The sequence below is a fragment of the Engystomops pustulosus genome, chromosome 4 (genome assembly GCF_040894005.1).
Source record: "Engystomops pustulosus chromosome 4, aEngPut4.maternal, whole genome shotgun sequence".
NCBI classification, from domain to species: domain Eukaryota; kingdom Metazoa; phylum Chordata; class Amphibia; order Anura; family Leptodactylidae; genus Engystomops; species Engystomops pustulosus.
Window position 1 is genome coordinate 63188004 of NC_092414.1, and position 16522 is coordinate 63204525.

Here is a 16522-nt window from a genome sequence, read left to right on the forward strand (position 1 = left end):
TATGGAATGACGCAGGGCTGTGTGGGCATCTGTATGGATGACGCAGGGCTGTGTGGGCATCTGTATGGATGACGCAGGGCTGTGTGTGTTGTGCTTTAGTGTGACCAACAGGGATATTTTAATTGGTGTAAAAATATATTTTTCCCTTTTTTGGAAGCCTAAAGCTGGGGTGCGACGAGCACTGTGCTTGGCAACTTCCAGCACTCTAACGAATGGAGCAGAAGGATACACACCCGACTTCCAACTCCACCCGTTAGTGATAAAGGGAAAATTCTCCGGATTGAAGAGGCCTTGTTTTCGAAATCAGTGGGGGTCAGCACCTTACCGATCAGCTTTTAAAAACCCTTTTAATTATATGCAGTTGTCTCGGCATGGACATTGATGATATTTTGCTAAAAGATCTCAATGTCTTTTAGAGGGGTTGCAAAATTGTACTTTTGTACCCCCTGCTAATAGCCTAAAATAAAAGGATTGAATACTAACCTGTCCATTCCCATGTTGTCCAGCACTGTTTGTTTGTTGCTCCTCTGTTTTTTAGCATATGGTATGTGACCACTGCAGCCCATCTACAGTAGCCCAATGCTGTATCCATAAAAACACAGATTGGATTACTGATGACCATTTCCAAGGCTTGCTTTTTCACAATTACAACCAAGACAACCCCTAAGTGACAATAGTTTCGAAGTGACAATAACTAAGCTGACCACTACAATAGTGATTGTGGAGCCTACAGGAACAATGGTAACCATTTCCCGTGTTTATTCATTTGCAGGTTGTTCCTTGGCATAGATGCAGATCATGATTTCTTTGAAGGCGATGTAGAAGACTTATAGCGACTACTATATCTGACCTGTTCTCTAAATGTTACAAATAATGCTAGCACACTCTTATACAAGACATACTGGTCCTTTGTATTGACATAGTTTCAAAAAAAAAAAATGGGAACCCATACAATTTATCCTTTAGCCTGCACATTTCCCTTAGGAGCAGTCACCTCCACCAAACATTTTATGCAGGCAGAAATTAGATTTGCATAGTTTGGAAATGTTAATGTTTTTATCCCTACAAATGATTTTCTCACTATTTCGTAATGGCTTTTAAGAGACACAGCATCTTTGTGGGGTTAGGGTCAGCTCTTGGCCATTCCAAAAAGACAAGACTGGTCATAGTCACAATTACAGACCCACACAATCAATATATTATTAGAAATTAATGCATAAATCCAAGCATTTTGAAAGGATTCTCCTACTTTTTATTGCTACATCTATTTTTGAAATCCATATGAATACTATGTTTAATGTCCATCAACCTGGTATTATGTTGCCTTAAGTATAAATGTCAGATACTGATTTCATTTGCCAAAATAAAGACATCTATTTTCACTTGGCTGCTGAAATGGCTGTAGTTTTTATTATTTGTCTCTGTATCTTGTATCTGTGTAAGGTGTCAAAAATATCACACAAATGAAAAACAACTAAGCTGTAATGGGAACCTGTCACCAGAGGGGTACTTTTTGCTGGTGACAGGTTCCTATAGACACCATTCAGTAGAGGGCAATGGTGTTTTTATGAAATGTGTGGCTTTGTTAGTGAAATATGCATGGCTCCCTGCCACCACCCGCTGTGGAGTCCTGGTGGCTGCGCATTTCAAACTTGCATAATAGATGGACTAGGCGCCCGGCTCTACATGATGCAATCAACCCCCTGTCCTGACCCACCCCCTAATGATGTTGGCTCACCGCACAAGTAAACTCTGCGCTTGCGCGGTGAGCCTTGTATTGCTGACATGGGCAGTGAGCAGCGATGCGCCTCACTACGGAGTTTGCATGCCTCCGACGCCTCACTGTTTATCAACCATGCGCAGGAAAAACGATGCATGCGCAGTGAGCTGCTGTGCTGTGACTGCGGGATCTACGTACCGTCAGAGGGAGGGGGCTCCCTGCTCTACTCCCAGCACCCCGTGAAGTGATCGCAGGGTTCTGTCTTCATAGCCGGGCAGCGGGGGAACTAATGAAGGTCCCCGGGTCTGTCATCGGCATCTGCACCTGGCTGGACCGAGTAGCTGCTGAACTAGTAGCGGATGCATAGGCTGACACTTCAAATGCACTGCATTAGTATGAACTAGTGATCACATGATCACTCGTTCATATGATAGTATTGTGAAAATTAAAAAAAAAAATTTAAAGTAAATACAAATTATAAAATAAAATTCAATAGAATGTCCCAAAAGGCCCTTACACAAATATAAAACAAATAATAAAAAAAGGGGAAAAAAACACATGTTCGGTATCACCACATCCCAAAATTCCCAATCGATAAAAATGTAAAACCTTTTTTTCACGTTGGTGAACCCGTAATGGAAAAATGTGTTCAAATGTCCGAATTGACACTTTTTTGCCATTTCGCAAGACATAAAAAATGTAATAAATACTGATTTAAAGGTCGCCCAGTCCCGAAAATGATAGCAATCAAAACAACAGCTTGTCCCTGAAAAAATTACACCTTAGCTAAATCCGTACTTCTAAGTATGAAAAAGTTATTGGAGTCAGAATATTGTAAAAGTAACAAATTGTTTTTGGTACAAAAGGTTTAAATTTTTGGTAAAATCTATTAACACCTAATAAATCTATATAAATTTGGTATCCCTGTGATCGTAATAAACCAAAGAATATATTATAGATGCTATTTGGTATGTACAATGAAAGAGGTAAAAACAGAGCCCACGAGAAAATGGCGCAAATGTGGGATCTTTTCAATATTACCGCATTTTGAATTATATTTCCACTTCCCAGTACACGGGATGGAATATAAAGTACAATCGCTAGGAAGTTTTGCTACACAGAAAATAAGCCTTCATACAGCCCTGTACAGGGAAAATTAAAAGTTATTGATTTTTGATAGTGGCGAGTGATAAACAGAAAGTAAAATGGAAAAAGCCCATGAGTGGCAAGGGGTTAAAATCCCCCCCTTCCCATACCATGCTTATAAACTCTCTGGGATAAAGGTTCGTGGTACCTGAGGCCACATTCACATGTGGCTTTTTGGTTGCGTTTGGAAACACATTCCAAAGGCTCCACTCGTGATCACATATTTTGGTAACATTGTGTTTCCAATACGTTAACTGAACGCAAAGTAAATGCAATCTTACCTCAACATGTGATCGTAGGTGGAGACTTTGGATTGTGTTCCAAAATGCGACCTGTGAACGTGGCCCCAGGGGCGATACAAACACGTCCTGGCACATGAAAACTATCCTGCCCTACAAAAGCTCAATGGCTCCTTCCCTTCCGTGCCGCCATGTGCCCTGACAGTGGGTGACATCCACATATGGGATATCCGCTTACTCGGAAAAAACTGCACAATATATTCCTAGGTGCATTTTCTAAATTTATTCAGTTAATGTGGGTAAATTTTGCAGCTAAATGAATGTATTAATGATGAGTATTAGTTAATTCCAAATCAAACCTTCATTTTGTTAGAATTTCTGTAAAATACATAAAGGGTTAACAAGCTACCTACCTGCTGTTTTAAATAGTCAGAAGGGTGAAGTTAATGGAATGGGGTGATATGTGGGGGTTTCTATTAATAGAACTTCCAAAACCCTTATAGAAATGAAATGGTCCCTAAAATAATTTATTCTAAAAGTTTAAAAAAAATTTGAGAGAATGCTGTTTGATTTGTGATCTTTCTAAAATGACGCCAACACAAAGCTGAGATATGGTAAATGTAAGTTAGTCTAACTACCCAAATTAGTTACTATCAGTTTGAAAAACAGAACATTTAGAAGTTTGAAAATAGAAACTTTTAGAAGTTTGAAAATAGAAACTTTCACCCTTTTTTCATAAATTAAATGCTAACCAAAATTTCCCACTATTTTGAAGTACAAAATGTCACGGAAAAATAAACTTAAAAATAATTGGGTAAGATAAAGCCTTCTAAAGTTATAACCGGATAAAGTAACACATGATGGTTTTGAAAAATAGGCCTTGGTCATCAAGGTGCAAATGAGCTTGGTCACTGAGGGGTTAAAACTGCCTGACTACACATAGAGCATAGGGGAGTGAGGGTGTGAAGGATTGGGGACAGGAGTAATCTCTGACTACCAGGGCCATACTAGGAAATTAGAGTGGCCCTGGAAAAAAAACTAAAAGTGGTCGCATGTGAAATTCAGACATAACGTGTGAACACACCAGTAGCGATGTTGTGGGGGTCCATCCACTCAGGATTTTTTTTTTTTTCCCCATAAGTTTGTAAGGAGGTTGCACGGAAACTACTACAAAAGCCCAAAAGCCATCCAACACTGGGGTCAGTCCATCTGCACTTCTGACCCAATGAGGTCAAAATTGTGTTCAGGTCAGGAGACCTAACTCCCGCTAATAAAAACCTGCGATCGGTGCCAGGTATTGACTCTTTAAATGCTGGCTGCAAAGCTGCCATGAGTACTTTCCTGTGCCGCCATTTTCCAGATGATTGTTGTTCTCCATGACGTCATCAGAGGTCAGAATACACGTAGGGCACATTCAGTTATTTATTTTTTTTTTACATTTTACTATTCCACTTTAACCAGGGTTACTGTGCAGACCCATTGCAGGTGAAAATGGATGACCTAACAGTGGCGAATGTCACTATTTGTGCTGACCCAGGAGCATGCTCTCTGTACCGATATTTTGCGCCTGTGATTTTGCGTCTTGTTTATTTTGATAAAGAATCACAAAGTAGTAACATAAAGCTGAATTTGAAACTGGAATTTCTGACTTGATAACATTGTTTGTTTTACACAAGAAAATGTGATTCCTTCTGTCAAAAGTGACATTTCGTCTGATGTTAATTCTAAAATTCCTGCCTTAACAGGTGAATGAGCTATTGACGTGTGTTCAAATGATGTAACATAGTGTAATTCCTAGTACTGTCACTTTAACCCTCAGACTGCACTTGATCACATGCCATGAATGGGCTGGGTGTGTATCACTGTGTTTGTCGTGTTGTTGATTTTTGTTACTAGCGCAGTGACATCAAGCTCTTCTACCGAGTACAGCTCAGGAGCCTCTACCTCTCATTTACAGTTACAAGACATTGTGAGATACAGAAACCTACAAGGATAACGTCAGAGAACTGTAAGTAGCTGAAGACTGTAGTTTTAATTGATGAAATATTATTGAACTTGTACAGTACTTCATGGTATTCATATTCTTTTTCTGTTTGTGGAAAAACATTGGATTCCTGTCTGCAAGAATATACCATATTATCAGGAGAGGAGTGATGAGAGAATTACCTGGGGCTCACCTCTAGGAACATGATCTCCTATGTTTATTTTATGTCTAGTATTTTATGAGGCCTCCCGGGTCTCTTGTATTCTGTAGTTTTACTGCAGCCAGTCCTCATTATTCTTTTGGCTCCTAGTTGTCTAAAACATGGATTCCCTTAGTGCAGAGATAATCACCAATGACATTTCCAGAAACTGGAGCTGACATGAAATCTGTATAGGTGAAGCGATATATGATCATTACTTTGTATATGGTCTATGAGTGGAGTTAAATGTCTCTTCTCTATATATAATATATGGAATGAGTTCTATTTGATCTCCTCCCTGTATATTATCCAGCAACTATAGAGTTATATGTTATCCCTTCTCTGTATATAATCTATGGGTGGAGTTAAATGTGATCTCTTCTTTGTATATGATCAATGCCAAGAGTCATATGCGATCTCATCTCTGTATAGGCTCTAAGGCTAGATATATACTGAAGATGATGGTTTTTATTATTGTCTAGATCTGCAGTATAGTCTAGTTCTAGTTATAAAGAGTTTAGTAGCAGTGACCACTCTTTTCAACTGTAAGGAGAAGCCAAACAATTAAACAAAAAAAACATATATACTTTTGAATTATTGGAATTTAATTTATTGAAATAGTAAGAATATTAATACTGAGCAATAAAGCAAAAATGAAAAACGAAAAAGATCCAGCTCACCAATCACGTAGTCTGCTTCCAGCGCACGGATACAAGGAGATCCCCATAGACTTAAGGCAAGAATGAAGAAAATAGGAAAACCAGCGCTTCCGGAGACATAAGTAGTATAAAGATGAAAAAATTCTGTTTCTTTTATTAGTTCCTCTTAAAAACATAACACGGCAGTGTGCACACACAAGGATACACGGGGTAAATCCAACGCGTTTCGCTCAGATGAGCTTAGTCATGGATACATCAACAAGAAATTCTTACCTCTATTTAAACCTCGCGCTGATCAATGGCGTGTGACGTCACGACCACGCCCCCAAATCACATGACGGACACAGAATGTGACGGCCGCGTGACTGGGTCACATGATCGGGGCAGTTACACCCCCCAACAACGACGTGGTAAGTTAAAAACATAATTACAATCGTTAAAACCAGCCTGAAAGGTCTTATATGGAAAGAGACAAAGGAGGTGCGTCAGTATAGAATTATGATCTAATATTAGATATTAAATACAAAGTGTAGAAAAATATAGATTTACAGGTACATAGCGTATTAGCGCTCAGAACCTAGTGAACAATGACTTGTGCGATCAAACATGAAACAACCCCTGAAGCCCATCGATAATCGATAGGAGGACACAAAATATGGAAAAACGTATATATATGAAAAATCGCGCTCATAAAGACATATACCAGATGTTAGCTACCTGATCGATAAGAAGTGGGTGTAAGGATATAGGTCAAGGTCTACATAGAATATATGATGCCCTGATAGCATGTCTAAGTCATATAGGGAAACACTGCATATGATATAATGGCTTGAAACTTCTAATAGCACAGGATTAGATCCTGCCTCAGGTTCAGACCAGACGGTTGTGTAGTTTTCAAAAGAAACATCCAATAGGTTTCCCTGTTCATCAACTTTTTCTTGTGGTCACCACCCCTAGTCGGTCTTACCACCTTTTCGATACCCATCCACTTAAAGGAACTAGTGTCCCCATGGTGGATGTTTCGGAAATGTTTGGAAGCCGCAGAGATGTTTGTTAAGTTGGCGTTCCTGATGTCAGAGAGATGTTTTCTGATTCTTGTTTTCAATGAGTTAGTGGTACATCCTACGTATTGTTTATTACATATAATGCATGTGATGAGGTATACCATGTAAGAGGTGTTGCAATTGACATATGTCCGTACTTTGTAACTTAAATTTGTTGTACACGATGTAAAAGTATCAGTCGTGGTTAAAAAGCCACATGTTATACATCGTGTGTGACCACATTTGTGGTTACCCACATGATGTAACCAGGAGTTATCGTGAGTAACATTCTCAGTGGATGTGAATAAGCTTGGGGACACCAGAGACCCAATAGTTGGGGCCTTTCTGGAGCTAAAACGTACTCCCCGTTTAAGGCAAATTTTCAGATTGTTGTCTTGTTCCAAAATGGGAAGGTATTTATTAATTACTTTTTTAATCTGATGAAACTGGTTACTGTATGTAGTAGTAAAAGGTATGGAAGTCAAACCCTCACCTCCTTTTTGTGAAGTCCTGTGCTGTTTGTCTATCAAAAGTGTGGATCTTTGTGTATTCCTCAATCTTTTTTTGGCCGAAGACAGAATCTTCGGTTTATACCTTCTCTCTAGTAGCCTATGTTCCCAATCCTTTAGATGCTGATGGAATATAGTATCTGTGGAGCTGTTCCTGCGGATACGAATCAATTCCCCAAAGGGGATATTATCCACAACGTGTTTCGGGTGGCACGATGTGGACATCAAAATAGTATTTCCTGACACTTGTTTGCGGAAGGGGGATACTGTGACTATGTCCTTTTTGGCTTCCAAAGTAACATCCAAAAAATCTATACTGCGACCCCCAAAGAGATGCGTGAACTTTAAATTCATCTCGTTAGCGTTAAGATAAGAAACAAATTTCTCAAATTCCAATGGAGTGTCATTCCAAATCCACAACAGGTCGTCTATATAGCGGCCAAACCACCCTATAGACGACCTGTGTGGATTGAAACTTTAAAGTGGGAAAATACATATAGCTGGACATCTTGCGATGTATGCGCTTTGTATTCGTCAATTCCACACAAGAAAGCTCTCATATTTTTGGCCAAACATTTGGAAGAGTTTAGCACTTACTCCCCAGAACTCAAGGAATACATTCTAATGACAACAGAATTTCTTTTGCAAAACAATTTTTTTATGTTTAATAATCATTTTTATTTGCAAGTGGAGGGGGCCCCCATGGGGGCTAAATTTTCCCCCTCCCTTGCAGATATTTACATGATACAATGGGAAAAACAGTACATTTTTTGTGATCACAATCCACACAGGTCGTCTATAGGGTGGTTTGGCCGCTATATAGACGACCTGTTGTGGATTTGGAATGACACTCCATTGGAATTTGAGAAATTTGTTTCTTATCTTAACGCTAACGAGATGAATTTAAAGTTCACGCATCTCTTTGGGGGTCGCAGTATAGATTTTTTGGATGTTACTTTGGAAGCCAAAAAGGACATAGTCACAGTATCCCCCTTCCGCAAACAAGTGTCAGGAAATACTATTTTGATGTCCACATCGTGCCACCCGAAACACGTTGTGGATAATATCCCCTTTGGGGAATTGATTCGTATCCGCAGGAACAGCTCCACAGATACTATATTCCATCAGCATCTAAAGGATTGGGAACATAGGCTACTAGAGAGAAGGTATAAACCGAAGATTCTGTCTTCGGCCAAAAAAAGATTGAGGAATACACAAAGATCCACACTTTTGATAGACAAACAGCACAGGACTTCACAAAAAGGAGGTGAGGGTTTGACTTCCATACCTTTTACTACTACATACAGTAACCAGTTTCATCAGATTAAAAAAGTAATTAATAAATACCTTCCCATTTTGGAACAAGACAACAATCTGAAAATTTGCCTTAAACGGGGAGTACGTTTTAGCTCCAGAAAGGCCCCAACTATTGGGTCTCTGGTGTCCCCAAGCTTATTCACATCCACTGAGAATGTTACTCACGATTACTCCTGGTTACATCATGTGGGTAACCACAAATGTGGTCACACACGATGTATAACATGTGGCTTTTTAACCACGACTGATACTTTTACATCGTGTACAACAAATTTAAGTTACAAAGTACGGACATATGTCAATTGCAACACCTCTTACATGGTATACCTCATCACATGCATTATATGTAATAAACAATACGTAGGATGTACCACTAACTCATTGAAAACAAGAATCAGAAAACATCTCTCTGACATCAGGAACGCCAACTTAACAAACATCTCTGCGGCTTCCAAACATTTCCGAAACATCCACCATGGGGACACTAGTTCCTTTAAGTGGATGGGTATCGAAAAGGTGGTAAGACCGACTAGGGGTGGTGACCACAAGAAAAAGTTGATGAACAGGGAAACCTATTGGATGTTTCTTTTGAAAACTACACAACCGTCTGGTCTGAACCTGAGGCAGGATCTAATCCTGTGCTATTAGAAGTTTCAAGCCATTATATCATATGCAGTGTTTCCCTATATGACTTAGACATGCTATCAGGGCATCATATATTCTATGTAGACCTTGACCTATATCCTTACACCCACTTCTTATCGATCAGGTAGCTAACATCTGGTATATGTCTTTATGAGCGCGATTTTTCATATATATACGTTTTTCCATATTTTGTGTCCTCCTATCGATTATCGATGGGCTTCAGGGGTTGTTTCATGTTTGACCGCACAAGTCATTGTTCACTAGGTTCTGAGCGCTAATACGCTATGTACCTGTAAATCTATATTTTTCTACACTTTGTATTTAATATCTAATATTAGATCATAATTCTATACTGACGCACCTCCTTTGTCTCTTTCCATATAAGACCTTTCAGGCTGGTTTTAACGATTGTAATTATGTTTTTAACTTACCACGTCGTTGTTGGGGGGTGTGACTGCCCCGATCATGTGACCCAGTCACGCGGCCGTCACATTCTGTGTCCGTCATGTGATTTGGGGGCGTGGTCGTGACGTCACACGCCATTGATCAGCGCGAGGTTTAAATAGAGGTAAGAATTTCTTGTTGATGTATCCATGACTAAGCTCATCTGAGCGAAACGCGTTGGATTTACCCCGTGTATCCTTGTGTGTGCACACTGCCGTGTTATGTTTTTAAGAGGAACTAATAAAAGAAACAGAATTTTTTCATCTTTATACTACTTATGTCTCCGGAAGCGCTGGTTTTCCTATTTTCTTAATACTGAGCAATGTAATATAAGTATTACTGGCCCTACAATACATTAAGCAATGGTCACAGTCAGGGCAGTTTCTAGGTATTTTTTTCAACAGGGCAAACCTTAAGAAATATACTCGAGTATAAGCCGAGACCCCTTATTTAACACAAAAATGGAAAAACCTTTTGTAAGCCGAGGGTGGGAAAAGCATTGGTCACAGCCCCCCCCCAGCCAGCTCCTGTAGTGTATAGTCAGCCAGCCCCCAGTAGTATATAGACTGCCAGCCCCTGTAGTATATAGCCTGCCAGCCCCTGTGGTATATAGACACCTATTGACTCGTATAAGCAGAGGGTGGGAAATGCATTGGTCACAGCCCCAGCATATAGCCTGCCAGCCCCTGTAGTGTATAGCAAGCCCCCAGTAGTATATAGCCAGTCAGCCCCTGTAGTGTATACCCTGCTAGCCCCTGTAGTGTATAGCCTGCCAGCCCCCTCTAGTGTATAGCCTGCAGTACCTGCAACACCACTCCAGCAGGTCCTCTTCTATCCATTGCGGCCCTCGCATCAGCTCCGTGTCCCAGCGTGGTCCGTCACAGGCACCATGATGTCAGCCACTCGCTAACATCATAGTGTGTGCCGATGCCGGTGCACACATTAGAATGTCAGCGTGTGGCTGATGGGTTTTTTTTTGTCTGGATTTGTTTTCACATTTTGTCTTTCATAGATGAGGTTCTACCAATGATGTAAATTACAGGCCTCTCATCTTTTTAAGTGGGAGAACTTTTGACACAATTTGATCATCAACACAATTGATGACTGACTAAATATTTTTTCCCCACTGTATCTGATAGTGTGGTAGCACAGTAGCACTCATTAATGTTGCATACGAAGACTTTTACTCTATATTTTCATACCTCTATAGTTAACTAATGACAACAGAAGACCAAGTGGCACAAGAGGAGGAACTATTGGCACTCACAAGTATTTACTATGAAGATGAATTTAGAAGAACAAATGGCCCTCCAGGAGGGGAGTTTAAAATGTGCCTCGAGTTACCTTCAGATTTTTTAATATCTATAAAAAGTGAGTAAGAAACTGGCAGTAGTTAAAATTTAGATGGGTTATAAAATGTGGACAAATAATTTGCAGTTGTGCTCAAATATACCATACCCATGCAGAATTTTGGTATTCTTGACTTTTTTCCAGTAAATATGAATAATAACAGTAAGGTCAACATTTATTAAAGTTTTTGACCCTGTATTCAGTGTAACTTTGCACTAAAAATAATGTGCAAATTACTGTATATTCCGGCGTATAAGACGACCTGGTGTATAAGAAGACCCCCCTACTTTCCTGTTTAAGATATATTCACCGTATAAGACTACCCCTTTTCCAACGCATACAAAACACCGGTAAAAATGTAAAAAAAAAACAGATTTGAATTTAACATGGTCCTTTTTTTCGTGTAAATTCTTATGACATGCAGGTATATAGCAGGAAAACTGTCGCTCATAAACATAAGGCATACAACAACAACATTACCATTACAGCACTGCCCCCAGTAGTATGCAGCACTGCCCCCAGTAGTATACAGCACTGCCCCCAGTAGTATACAGCACAGCCCCCAGTAGTATACAGCACAGCCCCCAGTAGTATGCAGCACTGCCCCCAGTAGTATGCAGCACTGCCCCCAGTAGTATACAGCACAGCCCCCAGTAGTATACAGCACTGCCCCCAGTAGTATACAGCACTGCCCCCAGTAGTATACAGCACAGCCCCCAGTAGTATACAGCACTGCCCCCAGAAGTATACAGCACTGCCCCCAGTAGTATACAGCACAGCCCCCAGTAGTATACAGCACAGCCCCCAGTAGTATACAGCACAGACCCCAGTAGTATACAGCACTGCCCCCAGTAGTATACAGCACAGCCCCCAGTAGTATACAGCACAGCCCAGCCCAGCATTAAAAAAAAAATAAACTTATATACTCACCCTCCGGTGGCCCCGATGTGCTCCGCTGCTCCCCCGATGTCCGGCGCGGAACACTGAAGACGAGCCGCGCAGACATAGGGGCCACCGGAGGGTGAGTATGCGCCCACGCGCCGCTATCTTTTTGAGGCTGCCGGCAGCTTTGCCGACAGCCATCGCTGTGAAAATATGCAGCAAAGACTAACCAGCTATGGAGAGGGCTCAGCCCATGAGCCCTCTCCATGCACCGGGACCCGTGAATACACGGCAGGCGGTCAGGTTTACTGGGGTATAAGACGACCCCAGACAAGACAGAAGATTTTTCTGTCTTCAAAAGTCGTCTTATATGCCGGAAATACGGTACTTGCACATGTATTTAAGAAGACAGAAAATTCTCCACATAAACAGGTGTTCCGGTGCAGAGTTGGACTGTGCGCCACATTTATTACTGTGACACAACAGAAATATGTTGCACGCTCTATGTTGACCACTTGATGACCAAGCTCATTGGAACCTTGATGACCAAGGCTTTTATTTTCAAAACTTGCATGTGTCACTTTATCCGGTTATAACTTTAGAAGGCCTTTACTTACCCAGGTGGCTTTGAGACATGTTATACATCAAGTTTGTGGGATATGGTTTGGTTGATATATTTAGCATTTATTTATGAAAAAAGGTGAATTTGGCAAACATTTTGAAAAAAAATTAGGTATTTTTAAAATACAAAATGTTCTGTTTTTCTGTCTTACTACCAAAATTAGTTACTAACTAACATTTACATATCTCAGCTTTGTGTTGGTGTCATTTTAGAAGTGACCTTTTGTTTTATTATGACACTAGAAAGATCACAAACCGAACAGCATTCTCTCAAATGCCCCCCACATATAACCCCATTCTATTAATGGGGCCGAGGCCCAGGAGTATTAACCTTACTCCTCAAACTATTCCAAACCGCATGTATGAAGCTTGTTAATCCTTAAAATATTTTACAGAACTTCAAACAAAATGAAGGTTTGACTTGGAAATCACTAATATTTATCATTAATATGTTCATTTAGCCCGAAAATTTACCCACATAAACTTAATGAGGGTAGAAAATACATCTACAAATATATTGGGTAGTTCTGAGTAAGAGGACACCCGACATGTGCATGTAACCCACTGTTAGAGCACATGGTGGGGTGTGGAGGTAAGGAGCTTTTATAAAGAATATTTTGATGGCATAGTTTTTAGGTGCCATGACACGTTTGTGGAGCCCCCAAGGCACGTTCACATGTGGCATTTTAGTTGTATTTTGAAACACAATCCAAGGGATCCACCTGCGATCACATGTTGAGGTAATATTGCATTTACTCCATGTTTAATTAATGTGTTGGAAACAGAATGTTACCAAAATATGTGATCACAAGTGGAGCCTTTGGATTGCATTTCAACATGCGGCAAAAATGCCACATTTGAACATGGCCTCAGGTACCACAAACCCTTATCCCAGAGAATTTGTAAACATTTTATCATGTGGTATAGGGGGCATTTTAACCCTTTGCCACTGATGGACATTTTCTATTTTACTTTTTGTTTATCGCTCCCCACTTTCAAAAATCAATAACTTTTTCTGTGTACAGAGCTGTATAAGGGCTTGTTTTCTGTGTAACTTCCTAGTGATTGTATTTTATATTTCATCCCTTGTATTGGGAAGTGGAAATAACATTCAAAACCCCAATTTTTTGTGTTTTTTTAAAAAACTTTTTTTATTTGTACAATCCCAACTTATGAACTACTGATCATGTGATCACTAGTTCATACTAATGAACTGCAATAATCATGTATTGCAGTGCATTAAAAGTGTCACTTGCATAGGCTGACAAGCAGACTGCCCTGTCCAGCTGGACAGACTCAGAGAATTTCATTAGGTCCCCTGTTGTCTGACAGAGAAGACGGTGCCAGGAGGAGAGGCCTCTCAACAGGTATGTAGATGCTGTGACTGCGGGATCTAACAGGTTAAACAGGCCGGATTGAAACTCATTCCAATCCGCACTGTTAGAGCAGAGCTTTTCCCTACACCGGAGAGCCCATGCTGAACTTGGGCTAGGCCGACAGAGAAACCCATCAGGCTAACCTGAGGCCCAGACATAGAAACCCGCATGGGTGGTCACTAAGGGGTTAAAGGGCACCTACGCACCCTCGTCCGAGTCCCCCGGCATCTGCGGCCTTCTGCGCATGCGCAGTAGAACCGGCCCCGGAGCCGAGGCCGCGCAGCCAAAGGCCTGCATTCTGCGCAGGCGCAGAACACAGGGGACTAGGACGAGGGCGCGCAGCTACGAGGAGCTGTGCGCCGAAGATTAAATGGTAGGCGGAGTAACTTGGCTACTGGGGCGTGGAGTAGCGGCGACTAGTAGCCTCATGTCCGGCTACTCCACGCCCCAGTAGCCGCATAAATAAATCTGCATATGCCTCCAATAAAGTTTTGTAAAAGACACCCGGGACGTGAGGATTAGCCCAAAAAAGGGCTATCCTCACGTCCCATTCATCCACCTACCACCCCTTCTACCTTTATAGGTAGAATCGGGGTGGTAGGTTCCCTTTAAAGGTACACACATCCCAAGCAGTGCAGGGTGCACCAGATAAATGAAGACAATACACCAGTTTTGATTAATCTGCACTCCACTACACTCCACAGGCAAATTGCACAGTTTGCACTAGTTTTGATAAATTATCAGCCCCTAATATTGCATTTGTTTATCACAGTTTGAACACTTGTGATTGGCACTATCAATTCTTTGGATATTTTTGTATTCTTTAGCTTTCCCTATGACTCACAATCCAGATACGTCAGTGGCTGTATGAAAGATGCCAGAGTGTGTCTGCATTCTATCTCATTTACAGATTACAAGAAAATTGGTCACAGTTGAGGGTGTTACTGAACCTTTAGAGTGCGGTCACACGTGACGTTTAATGTATGTGTTTCAAAGCACAATGCAACAGCAGAAGAGATATTTACCTAAAACAGCTGTTAACATTTGAGTTTACAAAACGCAACCGATTACACAATGGTAACACTTGTTTACTTTGAGTTAACAGTTTTGTTAACACAAATGTTAACAGCGGTTTAATTAGGCAAATCTCTCTTCAGCTGTTGCAATGCGTTTTGAAATGCACACACACACACATATGCACACCACATGTAACTGCGCCCTTAGTAGCAATTCAAAACCCTTTGTGTCAACTGATGTACATGTAATCAGGCACAAATCACCAGGGTATGTGTCAGGCACCAGCGGTAGTGGACCAAAATTGACCATGGCGGACAATAACATAAGCCGACACCTGGGACCGGAGTCGAAGTGGTACCCGGTTTTCCCTAGAGCCCACCGCAAAGCAGGTTGGACTTGCGGGGTGGTACCACCAGGCGCGACTTTGTCCGCGGTGGCGGCCAAGGTGAAGTTCAGAATCGTAAGACAAACTCGTGGTCAGGGACAGGCAGGAGGTTGAGACAGCACAGGATCAGAGTCAGGGACGTGGCAGTAGGTCAGGAAAGGCGGGAAGTCAGGAACGGAATCGAGGTCACAACGGGAAATCAGTCTAAACGCACAAGGCAAGGAATACAGCTTTCTCTCTAGGTATAGAGCACAAAGATCCGGCAAGGGACACAGGAAGGGGCTGGAATTCATGAGGGCAGATGGCTGACCAGCGCCAACTATTGGCGCACTGGCTCTTTAAATTTTACAGAGGCATGCCCTAGCAGACGGGGACGTGCACGCTGGAGTGCCAACCATGAGTGAAAAAAAAGTTTAAGTGTTATCATTAATATTTAAAAGGCCAAGAAAGCTAAAATTCTACAGGGATATGTAAACTTTTGAGCACTTAAGCAATAAGCTAATTTTAAAATAATTTTTTGGTGGAAACTGCAAATTAATTACCGTATATACTCAAGTATAAGCTGACCCGAGTATAAGCCGAGACCCCTACTTTTAACACAAAAAACTGGGGAAACCCAAGGGTGGGAAATGCATTGGTCACAGCCTCCCCAGTAAATAGCCAGCAAGCCCCCTGTAGTATATATAGCCTGCTAGCCCCCTGTAGTATATATAGCCTGCCAGCCCCCTGTAGTATATATAGCCTGCCAGCCCCCTGTAGTATATATAGCCTGCCAGCCCCCGGATGGCGCGGGGACACTGAGCCGATGCCGAAGCATCCTTGTATAGAAGAGGACCTGTCGGGAGGAGGGGGAGTTGGAAGCTGAGTAGACTGTTTGTTTTTTTTCTTGACTCGAGTATATATGGTACTCAATGATGGTTTATGCCCACATATACCACGCATCCGTACAGCATGTATACTGCTTTCAGTAACAAAAAAACATATAA

At 41.3% G+C, this 16522-nt stretch overlaps 1 protein-coding gene across 3 annotated transcripts in view; it reads left to right on the top strand.

Annotated features, from left to right (window-relative positions):
* The window catches only part of LOC140126539 (E3 ubiquitin-protein ligase RNF14-like), a 48085-nt gene that overhangs the window by 13867 nt on the left and 17696 nt on the right, over nucleotides 1-16522 (top strand). Inside the window, exons 1-2 of one of the 3 annotated variants that reach the window (XM_072146103.1) lie at nucleotides 4981-5113; nucleotides 11116-11276. The exons of 1 other annotated variant lie outside the window; for it this stretch is intronic. In XM_072146103.1, the coding sequence (XP_072002204.1) occupies nucleotides 11123-11276 (154 nt within the window). In that variant the 5' untranslated portion in view covers nucleotides 4981-5113; nucleotides 11116-11122. Of the gene's footprint in view, nucleotides 1-772; nucleotides 1387-4980; nucleotides 5114-11115; nucleotides 11277-16522 lie in introns of those variants that run through there. One more of the 3 variants, XM_072146101.1, reaches the window with a different exon arrangement.